Source organism: Crocodylus siamensis, chromosome 13 (assembly GCF_052110815.1).
Source record: "Crocodylus siamensis isolate JL-2025a chromosome 13, ASM5211081v1, whole genome shotgun sequence".
Lineage (NCBI taxonomy): Eukaryota > Metazoa > Chordata > Crocodylia > Crocodylidae > Crocodylus > Crocodylus siamensis.
Window position 1 is genome coordinate 22,501,479 of NC_143407.1, and position 21,012 is coordinate 22,522,490.

At 42.2% G+C, this 21,012-nt stretch overlaps 1 protein-coding gene across 6 annotated transcripts in view; it reads right to left on the minus strand.

Annotated features, from left to right (window-relative positions):
• CUX1 (cut like homeobox 1) overlaps window positions 1-21,012 on the minus strand; it is a 416,613-nt gene that overhangs the window by 320,564 nt on the left and 75,037 nt on the right. For all 6 annotated transcript variants that reach the window (XM_090026255.1, XM_090026256.1, XM_090026253.1 and 3 more), the window contains one exon: window positions 17,546-17,656. In XM_090026255.1, coding sequence (XP_089882381.1) covers window positions 17,546-17,656 — 111 coding nt within the window. The remainder of the gene's footprint in view (window positions 1-17,545; window positions 17,657-21,012) is intronic.

Sequence of the window (21,012 nt, forward strand, 5' to 3'; positions counted from 1 at the left end):
CAGCCCATTGTTAGCCAAAATACTGCTCTTGTTGGTTAAAGGCATTACCTTAATGTTTAAACAGTGCCCCTTCAATTCAGCATCATCTAAACATAGGTTTTCTGCTTTAATAATCCCTTCAGGGAGGGGTGGGGATGGGGGTAAATGTATTGTATTTCACTCTGTTTTGCAGTGATCCTGAAGCAGCTCTGGGCTTCGGGATAAATTTTATGCAAGGATCTCAGTATATTTTACCCGACAGATTCAGGAATGGCAAAGTTTGGACACTCTAGAATACTGGATAAGAACATTAGGAAAAAAAAACAAACCCTCAAAAAACAGGTATGCACATATGATGTGTACAATCCCTAAAAGGAACCATTTCAGTTTCTTGGGTAAATAAGGGCAAATAAGCTCCTGTGGAGACATGTAAAAGTGCCTACATATTGTATTTACTCAAAAGATCTTTCCAGAGTTTTTCATTTACAATATAATAAAAAGCAGTTAGACAATATTGTGCACTAGATTTCCATAAATGTTGTTTACTGGATGATCAAGGACCCAACAAAAGAAGGGAAAGGAAAAGGGAAGATCCAGAAAAGCACTTAAATGTATGCCAGCAGATCACATATTTATATAAACATCAGACTGATCATCAGGGATCCTGGATTTGTCCATTTAAAAACCCACGTTTCCCCATGATTTAAATTTCTCTCTCTCTCAGCAGCCCTCATAGGCCAGTGCCCCTCACTCCCAACCTGCAGCCCCCGGCCCTGCTGGTGCCTTGGACTCCCAACCCCTTGCCCCCAAGCCCTGCTGGTGCCCCTGCAGTCCTGCCAAAGGGGGCCTCCATCTGCCAGGGCTGAGACCATACTGCCTGCTCCTTGTTCCGTGGGTTCCAGCCGCAAGCAGCCAGCAACACCCAAGCCCCCACTCCCTCCACCCACGGGTGGCACAGCCAGAGCTGAGCAGAGCCTGTTGGGGGTGGGGAGAGGATACAGGATGCCCACTGGAGGGCTCGGAGATCTCAGCCCTGCTGCTTTCCTCCCAGGGGCCTCCGCAGCCCAGCAGGCGGGACCCAAGGGCAGAGCAGGGCAGGGAGGTTTGGTGCCACTGACACGAGGAGACTTGTTCCAGCTGCACTGCCAGAGTGCAACACCCCCTGCCCACTCAGCAGCAGCTGGGGCGGGGAGGGGGGCACAACTCCACACTGCCGCCAGGCAGGCAGCAAGCACTTCGTCATGGCTGGCACAGTGCTCTCAGCAGCAGTGGCAACACCAAGCCTCTCTGCCCCACTCCACCCTCTCGTGCCAGGTCCCACCCACTGGGCCATGGAAATGGCCAGGCTGCAGCCCCGCACACCACTGTGCGCACACAAATGTGGGGGGGGGGGGATGTGCCACCCCATGCCCCTCAATGCATCATGGGTAGCCAGCCCCCCACCAGCCTCCCATTGCTCCATCCTGCTCCCTGGCTAGACCCCACAGCCATGCATTCCCACACCAACCCAAAGCACTGCCCTAGCCACCAAACCTGCCCCGTTGCCTCAATCTGCACCTCCCCCGGCTCCCCCCAACCTACCTGTGGGAGCTGCTCTCCATCGCTGCCTGGTGCTGTATTCCCAGCCACGTGCATGGGTGCATACACACACATGCATATGGTGCCCCCTGTGTCCCACTCCCCCCACCCCCTTACAAGCTGGAGCTCTGCCAGTTTGCAAAGGGAAGCCTGCCATTTCTTGCATTTTTCTCCTTTAAAAGGAGAAAACCTGTGTTTTTCCACTGAAAACCTGGATCCTTGCTGATCATACATACAGGTAGGGACCTACCAAAATCAGAGGAGGCAGGTGAGCAATTTCATGGGCTGATTGTGGCACCCTTCACTATTTGTTGTGGTTTTTCACAAAATGTATTTAAATTTATGTCAGAAAATACTCTGTTGGAGAACTGACCCCCTCCCCCACTTCGCCTTGCATGCTTAAGCTCTATCCTGCAGTGAGGTCTGTACAGATGACTGTACTGGCAGCCCTACCCTTTGCTGCCTATTGGCCAAGAGGGCTGCCGTTCATACAACTCTGCTCCTCACTTGGTGGAGATGGGCAGGGCTGCATGGGAGCCAGTAATTTATATTCAGTAAGGTTTTTTTTTTCTGGCAATTGTGCCAAAAATCATGGGGAACACTGCTTTCTGCAGAAGCCACCTCAAATCTTGGTTTCTATGAAAAACACAAAACCGTGATTTGAATAGGTCCTTACAAATAGGCACATCTGATTTACACATATACCCGTCAGATATCTGTTCACGTAAAGCAGCCGACACATGCAACTGAATGCCTTCAATATCTGACCCTGCATTTATTGCAAAGTCTTGGTAAAGCATTACAACATCCTACAAAAATTTATCAGAAAGCCAAATAATGCACACATTCAACATGTACACCATCTATGCTCAATTTTTACAAGGTACAGTTGTGTAAGTGAGAATAGTTTTTCAATACTGTCAGTGTCTGAAAAATTCTGAAACCACAAGTTAAAGGTTTTACATACAAACAAGGTTTGCAAAGTTGCAAATCGTAGCAGTTGTAGCTCAGACTGGAGCTTTCAGTGTCAAAAGATGAGAGATCCAGCTGCAAAAAGTGGATGGATTTAACCACTGTATGCATTTTCAAGCATTTTCACTGTATCCCACTTTCAAGTTGATTCTTTTAGACATTTTTTTTTAATTGCTTCTATTTCTTTTTTGTGTTCTTTGGGTAGGTTTTGCCATAAAATGAGCTACTTATGTATTACCAGAATCAAAATATGAAACATTTTTAATTGCATATTCCCTTGGTAGTGGCTGGAATATTTATAAAAAACTTAATATTTAACCTGAAGTGCAGCTGCATTGATGCCCCAACCTGTGAAGAATAGTTTTAATGCTTTTTTAAAGATATTAATTTAAAATGAAACAAAATGTATGCATACTGTTTTCTTTAAGCAGGAAGGTTATTGAAAATATATATACTTAATGCTACTATTGCTTATGCGGAAAAAAAGATAGAAAATTAAGATTGAAATAAGCTTTTTCTTTTTTTTTTCTTTTTACAGTTAAGAAAGATATAATTTTTAGGTATAGTTATGGAAAATAACAAAAGCTAAGTATTAAAATAGTCTACCAAATCCCTGGAACTGTGCCTGCCAACTAAAACACCTACTACGAATTTAGTAATGGGTTATGCAAACATAAATTACCAGGCCAGACATTTTAAAAGGAAAAAAAAGTTGATTTATTGTCACATTGGAGACATGGCAGGATAGAAGCACAATTTAATTTTTCCATATATTCATCAACACTGTAGATGTGTTAATGCAAAAAGAATTTTAAAATAAAAATTACTCTCAACTCCTGCACTTCTCGTATGTCATTTAATTTACTTAAAAATGGTTACCAAGGGGCTTGTTTCTTACAAGTAAGATGCATACAAAAGAAGATCTGTGGAAGCATATACTTTTGAATGGCTCTGCTACAAATAAATCCTCTCCTAAGCATTTAGCTCTCAACATTTCATCCACAAAATGGTAATTACAAAAAAACCTGCTCAAAATCTATTCACCTGCTTGACTTCTAAACAGAGATAAATGAAGAAAACTTAATTGTAATGCTTAACCTATTAGTCATCCTGTTTGTGTACATTTTTACTATATTAATTGTAGCTTCTACATTAATAAATCTGACTTTTTTTGCATGTCTGTTGTCAGAACAACCAGAATTTTCACTGGAAAGCAACGATTATTAAAGGAGTTGTTCATGACAGACATTGTGATAATTTTAATGAGAACATGCTCTTTTAATTAAAATTTTGGACTATTGCACCTGCATGACCTTGAGGTGGTCCACTGGGTGAAATGAAACAGATTTATAACATGTCTACTCTCAAAGAAAGAAGGAAAATGATTTTATGTATTGAATTATCTATTTTCCTATTACACACATCTTTGATGGAAGATCAGGCTCCTTGCATGTTCCATATCTTTCACAGTAGGGGTTGGGGTTGGTATCTCAATACCAACTGAAGAACTTACATTTGTCTCCTTTTAAAATCTTGACCATATTTTTCTCTGTGCTGTCATCATATAATCCATAATTCTGTACATATACTCAAAATGGTATAACATGTTACATGAACAAGGTTATTAATTATTGCTATATATAGTGAGACAAATGTCTCAAAGTTAAAAAAAACAACAAAAAACGGGAAAATTCAAGCATTTTTTTTCCTTAAAAAAAGAAGTGACACTGACGTTTGAAGGCATGTATATCGATCATATATTATTACGGTTTCCCAAATAAAACACAAGTTCACTCAGTATAAATCCAATTTTGGGACGTATTAGAGCTCTTCAAGAAAGTGCTAAATGCCTTAGGAGAAAAGTCCATTTTTCACTTTCAAGGTGTGACTTTGGGAAAAATAACCCCCTTCCCCCATCTCTCACACACACACACTTTTCTGACTTTTTAAAATCTATACTTCAAATCTTCTACCACCCCAAATGTTCATGCACATTAAACCTCAAAAATTTCAATCAAAAGCAAGCGTAGCTCATAATAGAAGGATTCTGTCATGTTTTAAATTTCCTTTTTAATGACAGAAATCATCTATAAAAATCCCAATTAAAAATTCAATACCCTTAAGCCACTACAGAGGAGTCGGATGCTTCTCTTATGTCACTCAAAGAAAAGTACATTCTTTAACTATCAAAATGTAGTTTGTAATCAGAAATAACATTTAAATAAAATAAATATAAATTACCATATAGAAATTATTTAAAAGTGGTTACCGTATTTACTTGAATCCAAGACAAGTTCCCCAACCCACTCCTCCGTTCAACGTGGGGAAAAAAGGCCACTGTCTTGGACTTTGTATTTGGGGGGGGGGAGGAGGAGGGGGAAGGGAAGGGATGGAACAGGAGGTTGCTCTGGCTCCACCTCAAGCCCCAGCCCCAACCTGGGTCCAGCTTCAGAGTCACGAGCTATCTACACCACCTTGTGCCACTGCCCCTGCAGCACTTTTGTCCCACTCCCCATTTGCGCTTGCCCCTGCTGCAGCTCTGGCTCTGCTCTGCCCTGGGCATGAAACATGTGGTCTCTCTGTAACCCCTCTCCCCCCGGGGAGCACCAGTGGAAGGTCTGGCCCCAGCCCAAGCTCTGGCTAAGGCTCCAACTAAATCCTGGGGTTGAAGCCAGAAGGGTAAGTGTGGGGGAGGCAGGCAGATGTGTGGGCAAAGCAAGATGGGGGGGGGCAAGAGGAGACGGGGAAGACAGGCTGCAGGGGACCAAGGGATGACACCTGACTCCCGTACCACCTGCCACTTTGCTGTTCCTTTCCCTACTACTGCTTTCCCTGCTGCAGTGGGGGATGAATTTAAGACCATTTTCTAATAATTAGATGCTACACATGGAAAATTATAGCAAATGTATACGTTTTCTGTGCACAGAATCTAATTATTGGGGAGATGTTTTATGTTCAAAGTTGTCTTAGATTCAGGGAAGTAATTCCTTGAAGCACCCTAAACTCTTTTTTGTGATATCAGGATTCCACCTTTCTTTAAGGTTGGTTTTTCTGAAGCCTTGGATTAAGATTTACTCACATTTTGTCAGTTTTAAAAAATAGGTTTTTTGGTTTTCATTTTTTGTTTGTGATAAACGCTTAAAAGAAAAATGATATGGGGGTATTTGGATGGCAGTAAGAGGGAAAGTGTATTTCAGATAAAACTTCTTTGTTGCGTAACCTGTAAGCGTGGTAATCTCTAACAATTAAAGTAAAGGAATCTTTTTTACTAGAAGACAGGTCCTATGCCTATTTAACAATTTACACATATACAGTGAATTTATGCACCCTATACTTCACTGTGACGTATGAAACCAAGGTAAATATTCCATAAAAATGGATCTTCTTCAAATCCTACTAAATCCAAAGAAATATCTACCTTTCAATATCTTCCATTTATCTGCTAAGAATCCAGGCTACCCCCGTCTTTAATGGTGGCAAAAGCAAGAGACTGTTTGCTTCTGCAAGAGTAACTACTCCTGGAAGTGGACTGGATTCAACGAATATAATACATTATTACATTAAGGAATAACACTGAGTAACATGCACTGAATAGGAGAAATATTGCCTTTATAAGAGGCCAATCTTTCTATAGGTGGCAAGATACTACATTGTATTATTTTACTATTTTAAAGTACAGCTATTATCACATTTTCTCACACGTAACCCGGGCCTTTTCAACCAGAACCAGCTGGCGTCAACTGGGGACAATTTTCTCTCTCTCTCTGAGAAAACCAGATCCCCACGAGCCTGGAACTTTGAGTTAACACTGTCAGCGCTCCCCCACAGCCGCACGTCTGCAAACCACAGCAGTAAACACCATCACCACTCGCTCCCCCGGTACAAGAGTTCCCCGCCTGTGAAGAGCCACTCAGCTGGATGACACAGCCATGCACATCAGACCAGGTTGGTGCACAGGGCCTGACCCAACACATGGTCCTGGTGCACAGGCCTAGATTCAGCTTCCTGGGTCAGATCTGGCACTCAGTTCAGACCCTAGTATGTGGGGGGCTGATCCAACACGTGGCCCTGGACCTGGCATGCAGGGCTGGATCCAGCACTAGCCCCAGATCTGGCACATGGCCCTAGACTTGACAAACAACCTTGGCCACAATGAACAGATTGGACTCAGCATACCAGCTCAAACCCAGCAAGTGGCCCCCAGACATGATGTGCAGGCTTGGACTTTGCAAGCTGAGGTGGTCCGCAGGTCCCACCTGGCATGCAGGGCCAGCAGCATGCTTGAGAGCAGGCTCACTTTCTTATCTGCTGCTCCTCAGCGTCTACAAGAAATATTTTTCTCCCATTCAACCTGCCTCTCAAAAATAAGGTGTGCATTATATACAGGGCTGTGCTGTATTCAAGAAGATATGTTATTTAGTACTGGGTAGGGCTAATGTGTGTCGGAAAGACTGTGGCTGCCTAAACAGGGAACTTAGGAAAATACAGCTAAGAATTGTTACATCTTCTGTAGTGCATTTAACTCCTTCAGTCACAAGAAAGTAAAGGTGATGGCAAAAAGATCTTTATCAAACATTATAAAAGGTCTTAATTATTTATGATTAACAAATATCCTTTAGAAATTCTACCAGGCAGGAAACTGCAGATTCAAAATGATGCAAAACACTATTTTTAAGAACCCTTGAATAAGGGGTCTGCATTACAAGGTTAAAGTTTCTTCATCTCCTAGTTGTACTGAACCCAACTGTTAACTGACATTTTAAGTTGGTACATCTATAAAATGCTACATATCTGAAAAGAGGCTCTGAGATAACATACTAAAATCATGCAGCTTCTGCAAAAAGCCCATATATGACAACAAACTACCAGCGATGTCTCTGGCATTAAAAACAAAATCTTTATTAGATAACAGCATTCAGTAACAAAACAATTCACAATCAAGACTTTTAAAGTAGGGCTTCGTGACCTAAAGTAGTAAGCCACAGCTATGCAGCAGTAGAGATGTTTTCTAGTTTCAAACCTGCAAGTACAAATCATATTTCTCCATTCTTATCTTTTGCTTCCTTAAAAGGAAACAATATAATCTTAAAGCAGTAAGAGACATGCAAGAAATGCTCCACAACTAACATTAACACCCTACTAAGCTTTTTAAATAATTACAGAAGTTATTAATTCTGGTGTCGTTTCTATGCAATTCATATTTCTAAAACAATTCTTTGAGAGTGTGCTCTCGGGGGTCTTGGACATGCTAAAACTCACTCTGAAGTTTTTGTTGGGGGGTATAAGCCACCCACTTGGGTCTCCAGCACTGGGAGCACACATAGTATTGCAACACTGACACTACAGCCAGGAAAGCCAAGTTTCTTATTCTGCTGCATTTCCTTTAACTTTTGCCATCAGAAAATATTTGCAGAGGTCTGCAGTCAGTATTCCCTTTTCACATACCCACTTAATGACAGACTCTGGGTTCCAAGGTTATTCCCTAATGTAGATGTACACATGTTAATATATTTTTGCTATTCTAGGAGGGCAACACTGCATATTTGAATCAGATTTACTCATCTTGGTGGATATAACCAGCTAGCCTGATTTATAAATATATCTGTGGTTCCCAGATTCTTTTCAAAGCTCTCTGTCAATGAGAAGGGATGGTGGGAAAAGAGGGGAGGCACCCCTGCCTTGGGACATTTACAACTGGGAACAGCCCTAGACGTTATGGCAGTAAGGGCAGAGGTTCGGAGGCAGTTCTAACTCATTTCATATTTAGGGCCTGTAAACAAGATAACAATTTTGTGACCACAGATAAAATACTTTGACTTTCTATACTTTTTCCTCCTATCCATGTCAAGGAAACTGAGCAACAATCTCTGGATGACAGCAAGCTAGGAACTAACCAATCGGGTATGCTCTTAGTTTGGTTTAGTTTTAAATCAAGGAGTATCTTCTCATCTCAAACACATGCTACAGACTTTCAATTGTTTATCCAGACATGATATTACTTCTACTTCCTGTTACTTCCACTATTCCAAAAAAAGTCAACTGTGGCATGCAAGTCAACAAGTTAAGTGATTAACAGTGATTTATCCTTGATTCAGTGATCAGCATGATCCTCTTCCTATTTCAGTAACTAATTTGGGAAACAAATGGATTTAATTCTTTTTTTTTTTTTCAGCTTAATTTGATAAGCTCTGAGTGTGGAGACTAGGTAAATCAATAAAGAAGGCTGCAAATGCTGGACAGCAACAACGTGACAATTTTTTATTCTGAAAAATTCAAAGTCCTTACCAATAATTGCATACACAGTATTTAAAACTTCATATCGAAGATGATTTAATGTTATTAAAATGCAAGTGGCTTCATTTGTACTCATTTTAGTGGGACTGCAGAAGCATAACAAAATAGAACTAGCTGAAACCCACAAAACATTTGCAATTAAATTTTTATCAAATATGGGATTTTTAGTTATCCTTTAACAAAATATTTTAATGGAATCAAAACGTCTCACTCTCAAAAAGGCTACATAAAGCTGTTCATGTGTAAACACAGGCTTAGGAATATAAATACATATTTTGTCAAAAGTCTGACCTTGTGACTTGTTTATAGTCACAGAATAAGAGGGACCTTGTACACGTGAGTAAGTGCCCTTGTATGTGTGAGGAAACTGTCCCTTTTAGCGGTTTAACTGCTCTTTATAAGTATTTAATTGCACAAGTGTACACATTCAGTGGCATATTTCAATTTAAATGACTTTTTTACATGGCAAACTACAACACATCCCATGCATTTCACTTTGCTATGTAACAAATTACCGCTATGTCAGTCTGATATTGGATCAGCACTGACATAAAGAAAATATATCAGAAATTGGCCATTTCAGGCTGATAATTTCCACCAAGCTCTTCTCGGCAGGGTGGGGCTGAACTGGGAGGTGGCTAAGAGGGAGGCTGAAGCCACAAATCTGCCGTAACCCCTTCCCCCTGCGGTGGCGTCACCTCCCAGGTAGCACCCACCTGCTAGCACCCTGCCTGGGCGGTCCCAGGGAGCGCCGCCACCATGGAGGGAAGTACTGGGGCCCCCTGCAGTTCACGGCCCATCAGCAGCTCTGCCCCCAACTGCAGGAGAGGTGGGCAGGCTCGGGGGTGGGAGGAGAAAAAAAAAAAAAAAAAAGAATCAGGCCCCTCACTATCCCTGCCTTCAGCAGAGCCTGCCTGCTCTGTGGCGGGGAGCCCTGGTGCTTCGTTCTAGCTCGGACTTGCCTGCATATCTGTTTGAAAAGCCTCACGATTCCAATATTATAAAAGCCATAATCTGTCTGTCTGTCCATAACGCTTCATTCACATTCTGATTGGCTGACTGAAACAACCACTCAGAGTGTAAATATAGCACTATAGCACTGGGACAGGAGGTGGCGGTGCAGCGGAGTGCCACCACGATGGTGGGGGCACAGGGGGCACCGGCCCCGAGTCCACTCCTCCCATCCCCCCGCCACAGGCTGGCTTCTCTCCACCCTTGGGCCCAGTCCTCCCCCACGCCCCCCACACTGGGCCCTGGCCCGGTTCTCTCCTCCCCCTGCCACCGCAGCGGAGAAAGGGGGAGTGGGCCAACCTCAAGCGGCAGGATGGATGGGGGCAGTGGGGGGACATGGGGCTCTGTCCCCACCTGCTCTCCCTCCCAGCCCAGTCATTCTTCGCAGGCAGTTGACTAGTCAATAGTAACAACACACTTATTCAATCTGTCCGGAGGACTCCGATTGATTGTTTCAAGAAGCACTGCGATTGGCTGGCAGGACAACCAGAGTGCTCCGGACATACAGCATAAGTCTATTATTATAGATTTGGGTCATGCCTGTAGCTCAGTTTATAAAAGTAGCAATGAAACCCCAACCTTTAACACCACCTAAGTGGTGGTGGAGAGTTGATCAGAAAATGTTTTCAATTATAATGAATACTGTCTAAAGATATACAAAAAGATTTGCCAAAAAAGTCAGTAAGCAGGAACACCTCTGACTAACCACATATATCTTATGTATTTCTGAAATCTTAACTGCACATTTGCATGTGTGTGCCTACCATATCTTAACTGCATGTTGTCATATACTTTCCAAAGGTAAATTTATAGCTACTGAAAAGAATTTATTTTGGGTCAGCATATGGCCATGACAATTCAAGAGACTCTATTCACATGCATATCTAGTTGGTTTTCCAGCAACTTCTAACATGCCATTTACCAGGTCATATTAAAGCTGTTTTCTTCGAGAATGCACCTATGCTAAGAAGTTAGACAACAGATCTGTATGGGATGATTAGGATAGGGATGATCCTACTTCAGGCTGGGGGTTGGATTAGACCTTGAGCGATCCCTTCCAGCTCAATTTCTCTATGATTCCATGTTAGTTTTGTTTAAAGGCTGTCCTTTGTACTTTAACAGGACTAGGATATAGGAAAGTAGGGCTGAAAGCGATGTCACAAGGTCATTTAGTCCAATCTCCTGCTCAAGGCAGGATCATCCCTAACTAAACTATCCCAACTAAGCTATATCCAGTCTACTCCTGAAACTCCCAGGGACAACTTCTCTAGGTAACTTGTTCCAATGCTTAACCATCTGCATACTTAGAAAGTTCTGTCTAGTCCCCAATCTAAGTTTCCCTGCTGAAGCTTGAAGCCATTGCTTCTACTCTTGTCCTGTACAGACACAAAGAAAAGCCCATCTTCATCTGCTCTATAATTGCCCTTCAGGTATCTGAAGACTGCATCAAATCCCTCCTTAGTTCTCTCTTCTCCAGACTAAATAACCCTAGTTCTTTCATTCTTTCCTCATAAGATTGGCCTCCTAGGCCCCTAATGATTTTTGTCACTCTGCACTAGGCTCTTTCCAAACCATCCTCATCTTTGTTGAAGTGTGGAGCCCCAAACTGGACACACTATTCTAAGACTCGCCAGTGCCAAACTGAGCTGAAGAATCACTCCCCTTGATCTGTAAGTGACATTCCTTCTAATACATACAACCCAGTATGTTGCTGGATTATTTTGCAACAGGAGCACACAGTTGGTCAGGGGTGGGCAAAATATGGCTTGCAGGCTAGACCCGGCGCACCAACTGATTAGATCTAGCCCATGGGTGTGCACCTGCCAGTGATCATCTGGCCTGCATGAGGCTGAGCCCTGCCTAGGGCAGGCCACACCATGCTCCTGCCTGCAGCCACCAGAAAGCATCCCCCTGGCCTTGGCCCTGGCCCTGGCCAGTGAGCACAGCTTCTCAGTGGGGCTGCTGCTACAGCCACCCAGATGCTGCTTGGTACCCCTACCTCTGGCAAGCAGCTTTTCCTTTCTTCCTCTGCTACTGGGTGGCTAAGTGTGTGGGAGAAGCCAGGAGTTGGAGCTGGAGCCCCATGCACTGGGACAGGAGCTACAGCTTTTCCCCCACCTGGCTGGGTATCTGCTGCCTGGAATGCATCTGTGGCTTCCCTGTGTTACCTGCTGCCCAGAGCAGCAGGGACAAAAGGAGGAGGAAGAGGAGCCACTGGAGGCAGGAGAGCCAAGCAGTACCTAGGAGACAGCAGCCACACCCAGAGTAGCCCTGCCAGGAAACTGTACACACTGGTTGTGGGGGGAGCACAACACAGGCTACCCCAGGTGGGAGCAGGAGGGGCTCAGTGCCATGCAAAATGCCACAGGGACAGCTGCAGGCTGGATTGAAGGTGGGGGGGGTGGGGGAACCACACTTGTACCTGCAACACCTGGGCAAGCTCTGCTGCATGAGCCCCTGTCTTCCCCTCCCTGCCACTCCCCACCCACAGGCAGCTCCCAGGACCTAGCTTGCAGGCACACACCCCCATACACACAATATACAAGAGTAAGACTTCAATTTGAGCTATTATGCAATCACCTCTATCTCCTACTCAAAAATAAATCAGGACAAAAACAATTTTGAAATAAAATCAATGTTACAGCAGATGTTTGCTTTTTAGTATATGATTTGTTTATCTATATTTGTTAAAATGATACCTTCTGAAAGATTGCGTGTGCAGCCCTCAACAGCTCACCAGAACTCATTAAGTGGCCTGCCAGCCAAAATAACTGCCCACCCCTGCTGCTGGTTCAGTTTATGGTCTATTGTAACCCGCAGGTCCTTCTCTGTATTACTGTAGCCTAGCAGTCATTCCCAAGCCTGTGCATGCAATCAATTATTCGATCCCACATGCAGGACATAATACTTGTCTTGGCTGAATCTCATCTGGTTGATTGCGGACCACTTTTTCCAATCTAGCCAGGTCATTCTAGGTCCTAACCCTATCCTGTGGAGTATCTGCAACTCCACCCATCTTGATGTTATCTAGATGCATTCAATCCCTTCGTCCATATAATTTATAAAAGATATTAAACAATACTGGACCCAGGACAGAGCACTGGGGAACCTCACTTGATTCCTTGTTCCAACTAGATATTAAGCCATTAATGACTATAGCATGATGGTCTAACCAGTTATTTACCTATTGTACAATACTTTCATCTAATCTGTATTTCCTCATCTTGTTAATGAGAATGTTGTGGAAGATGATGTCAAAAGCCTTGCTAAAGTCAAGATAAATCACATCCAAGACTCTCCCACATCCACAGAGCCCGTCACCTTATCACAGAAGGAAATCAGTTTGGTCATGCTTGCTCTTAGTGAATCCATGCTGGCTGTTCCCAATCACTTTGTTATCCTCTAGGTACTTCACAACAGATTCCTTGATGACCTGGCTCTATGATCTTTCCAGGTACTGAGGTCAGGCTAACTGATCTAACTCGGTTGATCCACTCTTTAATCAGCTTTATAAAATACAGATGTCCACTCTGGCTTTAAAAGATAATGCCAAACAGGAAAAGACAGCAATAAGTTCAACTGATCACTAGAAGAAACCAGTAATCAAAGTAGCCAGTATTAAAAATCAGAGGGTATGCTCCTATATATAGTTAGGATCCTTTATGCAGGAGTGCCTCTCAACAGTTCTGCAACGCTGGTGCACTTCACACTTCACAGTATTTCCTAAGACTAATAAGGTCCACTCTTGTGTGAATCACCGCTAATCTTTCTTTTCCTCCAGTTTCACCATTTCGGTTTGTCAGATAATTAAAGAAGCCTTACTATGGTTGATAAAAATCAAGGTCTCAAGCAATCTTACTTATAAATAGAAAAACTTATGAATAAATGAAAGTACAACGTTTTACGTACACATTTTGACAAAAAAAAATTGAGCTCTATTCTTACCAATCAAAATACTGTCCCTAAAGACAGAGCATACCACCTTCTGAATCGTGGAGCTGTCCAAACCAGCAGTGACAAGTCAGTTTCATTACCAACCAAAGTAAAGTAAAGAGCCCCTTGGACTACAGATGTTTTTGCAGGCAATCTCTATAGTAGTCCACTGCATGTGTAGAATACATCTCTCATACACTGAACCATATCTTGTCCCTTCTGCAAGCTGTAAGAGGGCCAAACATGCTTGATAAATTACGAAAGGTCTTATTCAAAGCCTCTGAGTACAACTTCTGACAAGCATTTTGCTGTGACCAAACATTCCCAAAATTAATAATAAGTCTCCCATGGTATATACCCTGCTAAGCATGGTAATCAGGAACAAGTCTTTGGTACTTTTGGGTATCAAGGTCTGGTATATTCCTAAAAACATGCACATAAGAAGGATGTCCATATATATTATTATTCTAGCAGAAAATTGATAATCTGCTAGGAATGTCAGAAACAGACTCTATGGGATCTGCTACATATGGTGCAGAAATATTAACAAATCTGGAATGGAAGCATTAGCAGTCTACATTTTAATGAGTCTAACAGAATAGGACTGTGCCATAAGTCTAGTCTGCATACTAGATTACTAACAACAGATAAGGTGAAGCCTACAGGCATCTTGGACAATATTGTACAGAAAGCTGGGGACAAGCAACACCTACCTACAGATCTGTGGCAAGACCTGACTATGGGTAAAGGAAAGTTTCTGTAACGCACTAGGCTATGGCAGTACTGCATATGGGACATACAAAATATGAAAGGAGACTGAAAACTAAACTTTGAATCAGCTACAAATTTACAGTTCAACCTACCTTGGGCACACAGTCAAGGCAAACACTCTGCCTCAGTAAGGGTACACCATTTTCACATTAGGCCATTCTGTCTACCTTAAAAGTTACTCTGTACGCAAGCTTCCTTTAGAGTTGCTAAATATATATTTTGTTGCGTTTCTGTTAACACACATATTCGGAGTTTAGGCAAATCAAGACATATCAGGCAGGAAATTCCAGTACACAGTAGACAAGAAAGCTGTCTCCCTTTGTGTACATCTCAAGGATGGTTTCACTGCCTTGGAAAGGTTTCAGAACTCCAACTTGCAGTTTTGGCTACAAGCCTCCTCAAGTGATCATTATAGATGTCTTCTAATTACCTCAGGGCCTCCAGAGGCTTGGAACATCAAAAGCTATCTATTATTTTCTCTTTCTATTCATGATGCTAAGGCCCATGTATTGTAAAAATGATGGATTCCTCTGTATTTTTCTGTCAAAGATGAGCTTCTTGAGCCTGAATTAAGTTTTTCTCTCTTTATAATTCTTAACATTTACGTTGCACAATGCTGAAAAAAGTCATCTCTCAGTAGGTTTACAGCTGGATGGCCAGATTGCTGAAGAACCTTCCCATGATACAGGCACAGCAGGCCACAACCTCAAACTAACTTGGTTAGGGAAGGAGGGTGGGGGGAAGGAGAATAAGAGAGGACTAGAGAAGACTGCTGCAAGCATAGTTATATACATTGTTCCCTCCTTCAAGTGTTACTTTAATTCTGCCTTATTTATTGATATGAATTACTTCTACATCAACAGTCACCTGAGGCAGCACAGGATGCCCTATTAGGTCTATATGTCTGAGCTACTTCCTTTCTGTCTCTGGAAACAATAATTGCTTCTCAGGCCTGCACCATCTGGTTACAATTACAGTTCAGAGACCTTCTTCCATTTCTTTTTGATCCCACTTTATATTTTTAATTCTACAAAAGAAAGTTGAGCATGATGTAGTAAAGCATGTTCCTGTTCAGAGGCAGAGAGGAATGGAAAAAAAAAAGAACAAATCACAGCAATGGAGAAGAGAAAGAAAAGGACCACTAAAAAGAAAATCAATACAATCTTAGAGGCATGCGATTTAGCAGCTATGTACACTGGAGTCTGGTGGAGGTTCAGACTTCCACCAATATTGGGGATGTTTCAATTCATTGTTTTGGGTCTGGTCCATTTCTATTTCTGAAGAAAGGAACAGTCTGTACTAAATTAGTGAAGAACTGTACTCTATAAAGCCATTTAAAAAAAAAAAAAAAATCTTACCACCACATGATTAATAACTGTTCACTTACCTGCATGTCTTGTTTATCTACTGCCGAGAACAAACCACAAACTTGAAAAAACAAAGTGGGAAAACAATGTCTCCACAGAGCACAGGGCTTCCCTGTGAGTAAGAACTCCCACACAACATACCGAAAAACAGTATTGGGAGCCCCCACATAATACATTTTATAGCAGTTTTTTTGCCAGTAAACTTTTGCTACATAAAAATTAAGTTGCCAACATATAAAGAAATCTTTCAGGGACGAGTAAGTCAACAACTTAATAGGTACAGAAATATCAGCATTCTGAGAAATTTGGGCTTATTTCCTTTCTAGAAGTGGAAGGAAAATGCCAACTTTGTAAGATGCGCATAAAAAGCCTCTAGAAGCATCCAGACATCTTGCTTATTTTTTTAAAAAACGGCCCTTGTAATACAGTTTAGCCCTTCTGCTTATACCTCTTTCTGAACAGTCCATGGTGACTTTGGGCAGAAAAAGAAGTTGCTAAACGAAGCAGATCAGCTGTGCCCAGGTGTGTTCCAGCACTGCTGATCTGTTTCATCGGGCAAAACACATTGCCTGTTGTTACTACAGGTCAACGGGTGATGTATGCTCCAACGGCTTAAGGGGCCTGGTCCTGCACACACCAGGAATTCCTCAGCAGAATCAGGCCCCTTGAGCCCCGGGCACATGTCCCAAACAACCATTTCACTGTAAAATCTAAGAGTCCACTTTCCCACAGCCTACTAACCATCTCGCTCTTTCAGCAGCAACCAGCTCTAGTCTCCTCCCCTTCCACCTGCTACAAAGATGGATGAAAAGGTGCCATAGTTATAACTTGAAAGGCAACAGTTTAGAAGAGCTGCCAACAAGCTACCAAATAATACAGCCTGGAGAAACAGTTACCTGGAACGTGCTTTGAAAACTGTAGGACTTTCCTAAACTGGTAAATATGAAAGAAGATTACTAGAGATAAGGCTAATAGAAATTGATTTTATATATATATATATATATATATATATATATATATATATAGCACCCACAACTTCTAAACTGTAAAAAGATTCCAAACACTCAATTTCTCACAAGCTATAAATTTCATCTTAGGTGGTGGCACTGTCCTGTAACTACATATGCACCAACTGTAACCTGCTTGGGGTGGAATTATGAGAGTTCAGCATTGACCCAGTAGACCAGCAAGGTCTACCAAAAGCACTTCATTTTACTTCAGCTGACAGAGGTAGACCAGCAATGAGCACTTTTCAAGTTATATACTGATTATACGTTGAAGGAGCTGAGAGCTCAATTTCTATATGCATGCAGAGATATCAAGTCTGGATTATCAAAATTATGCAGTGTCCGAGTTTTGGATGATTATGAAATCAAGGTATTTATTTCAAGTTTGGTGTTAAAATTTTGATTCCCCAAAGAATCGTTTCAAACAATCACAGAATGTTCAAGCAGCCTAAACAAAGAAGTCGCCCTCATATATGCCCATCATAATTCAGTATATTACATTCAAATTTTAAAATCATTCTGAGAATGCATGCACACAACCTAATTTCTTTAAGACAGACAAACTTAAAAGAGCCTGCTTACATACGTTACGTCAAAAAATTCAAATGACAGTTGAGCAGCTTTTCATCTTACCTCTGGAGTGTTTTTCTTGAACTCACGACTTTGCTCAATAAGCTTTTTTCTAGACTGTTCACTTTCATCTTGTCGGTTAGCCAATATTGTTGCTGTGGCATCAAGCTCTCTCTGGAAAGAAAAAAAATACAAAATTGTAAATGCAGCATTTAGGAAAGGTCCTACTTACTCAGGCAAATTAAAATACAAGACATTTATACATGTTTTTCCAAGAACATCCAAATGGCTAGTTTATAAACAAACTGCAACAAAGATAACAAGCTCCAGAGATTAGGTCCCCTGAATTAAATTAATCTCTACATTCTCCAGGATTTGGGTTCTGTCCTGAAACCAAAAATTCTACTGGGGTTTTTCAACATCAAAATCTTCTTTCAAAAAGATTTATTGATATGCAACAATATTAAGGTAATATTAAAGACCAGCAACAACACTAATGCAACACAAATCCAACTGGGGAAATAGGTTTACATCAAGTTCAAGCGGACTCAACTTAACTGATTGACATAACTTGCTTCTTTCCTGCCCTTATAATCGTCCTCTTGGTTACTCAAAGTGAAAAAGCAATGCTTAAGCAGCTAAAATACTGGCTCCTCTGCATGTCTACCTTATGCTGGTTTCATTGTTTCAGAATTTGGATTTGGGTCACAAAGTGATCGCTGGCATCACTGTGTGTACTCTTCTCTACATCACATTTTAGGAATCTGGAGACAAGTCTCGGGAAGACCCTTCTTCCTTTTCTGACAACCAAGTTATCCTTAGCTCATTCTTTTCGTTGTACTCAGAATTCATCCCCTTTAGATTATGAAAAACTGCTGTTATCCATTTGCTGACTTTTCTCATTAGGATTATATGAAATTACCTTCCTTTCTCCAGTGATGCTTTATGAATGCCAGAATAACATCCACCCATCCATACTAAGCACAGATGCAAATGGAGCCCACAAACTATTCTCAAGCTTTGCCCAAATGATTTCAACTTGGTTATCCACGATCATCTATTTTTCTGTACTCAATATTGCACCTTGAAAATTCTGCCACACTGAATTGCACGGGTCATTTATCAGTGCATAACCTAACACAATCACAATCGTTCAGAGTCAACCTGTTTGCTTTTGCAGTATTCGTATGTTATATTTAAACATTAAGGGCTAAATATTCCACTTGGGTATAATACAGAATTCCCACTGAAGTCATGAACCTACCGCCAAGCATCTGTGGGGACAATTTTACATTTCTCTTAATTTTTAATCAATTTTCTTTCATTTTTCATGAATGTAAAATTCAGTCAAAGAGAAAAAAACAACCCAATAAAGCAAGACATAATGCAGGTATAACTCCAGGGCCACTTTCTCCAGATAACTCTATCAATATGCCTCAGTCCTGGCCTGCAAAACCCCTAATATTCTCTGCAGCAGAAACTGCCAGTTTTACAAAATTGTATGACAGACTTAGAGAGGTAAACAAATATTGATCAAGAACCAAACTACCAATTAATTTAATTTGTGATCAATTATCAGCCTTGATCCTAGGTTTCCAATAGTCAGCTTCTTCCCTATTTGACACTTAAATACAGTATATTTAGCTCCCCTCCCCACTCTTGAAAGTAGCTGAAACCAGTTTGAGACAAACCTGGTTGAATGCAGTAACAGATTCAACTGATTTGGGTCAAACCGGTTTATGCGATGTCTGTCCCAGACACCTTCCTGGTTTAAGTGAAATCAGCGACTGCCAGGCTTCTCCCTCTCCTCCACACCCCCTCCCTGTTGGCTGCTCAAGCAGGGACTTCCCTCCCACCCCTCTCCCATGGTAGGGACCCCAGCATCGGGCCAATCCCCCTACCTCTCCCCCGCAAGCTAGCTACTGCTGAGAGGTGTCTATATGGGTCTCCAGTTTCACCCGAACAAAGGCAGAGAGACAGTGGCTTGCAAATGCAAATGCACCCTACAGATAAGAAGAGCTTGAAACTAATGAGAGAGATGTTTACTTTTGTAGGGCTTGATGGGCTGATAATCTTTGTTCTGACAAACAACCTGCTGGGTGCAATCTGTCAGTCTGAAAGAGGGGACAGAGAAAGGTTTCAGAAATTACCTGGTTTTCAGTTTACAGTCTGAAGAAGCAGGGAGACAGAGATTGAAAAGCTCAGTATCAACAGAAGTATCAAGAGAGGCAGGGTCTGGCAACACTGCCACCCCTTGAGCAGCCAGTGGAGAAACGCCTGGGACTGCAGGCAGGGTGGATGGAGGTTTATACCCCTCCATAATCAGAGCGTCCTGCCAGGGCCTGGCCACATCGCCCTGCCTCAAGTCAGCACTTTGGAAGGGAAGGAAACATGAACAACCCGTTGGCTGGGGGGGGCACGGTGACCGCCCGCAGGCGGTGGTGGCAGAAGCAACAAGCGGGGAGCTTCTGCAGGTAGCTGTGGTGATATCAGCCACAGGGGCAGGGGGGGTAAGCACTGACCAGCGGTCTGTGACCACCCACAGACACCGCCAGCAGCAAGGGGGGTGAACGGCGACCACCCACAGATGCCAGCAATGGTGTCAGCAATAGGAGGGAGGGGGTGGCAAGCAGTGACTACCCACAGGCACCACCAGCAGTGTTGGTGGCACATGTCTCAGGGGGTGCACCACCAATCTCAGGCGGGTGCATGTGCACCCCCTATGCATTGCCAATGGAAGGAAGAGCTGCTCTGAACCACTGCAGGCATGTACCTGCATTTCTGGAATGAAAAGGGAATGTCTATCTACCTCCAGATGGGTTCAAGGTTTGCAGGTTAGACTAACCTGCAAAGATTGATCAATTCAGGCTCAGGCTTTTCGAATGTCTGTCTCTAGCCATTAAGAGCCACTAAAGTGAGACAAAGATGGTGGGTGGATTTGAAGAAACCACCTGCCATTTTTTCTTGAAAATAGCAGACCACAGGCAGTAACAGACCACAATAAAGTAGGTGAATTTGTAACCTACTGGTTTTATGAACATACCAATGCTGTCCTGATTAATCTTGTTGCTTACCATTTCTCAGAATCATGATTCTACAGGACCAGGCTAACATTTTACTGATAAAACAAGGTATAACTACAATACAACTTTAAAAATTTCAGCTATTTGCATTTATAAGCACTATCAAGTTGGAAAATGTACTGGACAAAATATCTGTTTTAACATGCAGATAAAAAAAAGGAAAAAAAAGTTTGAAGAAAATTCCGCACGATACAAAGTCCAATACATCAGGCTAGTTAAATCACTTTCATTCTACATACTTTGGGGAAAAATCTACAGCCAAGGCATTGGTTTTATCTTGTCATGTATATGCTATTTCTCATTAGTTCTAAGATTAGATGAAATGTAGATTGGACGCATGTGCACATATTTTACATGATTTCATAACTCTAAGTTTTTGGAAGAGGGAATGATGGACTAAGGATTCCTTTTGCAATATCCAGTTAGTCTTTTTCTTCCCCTTACAGT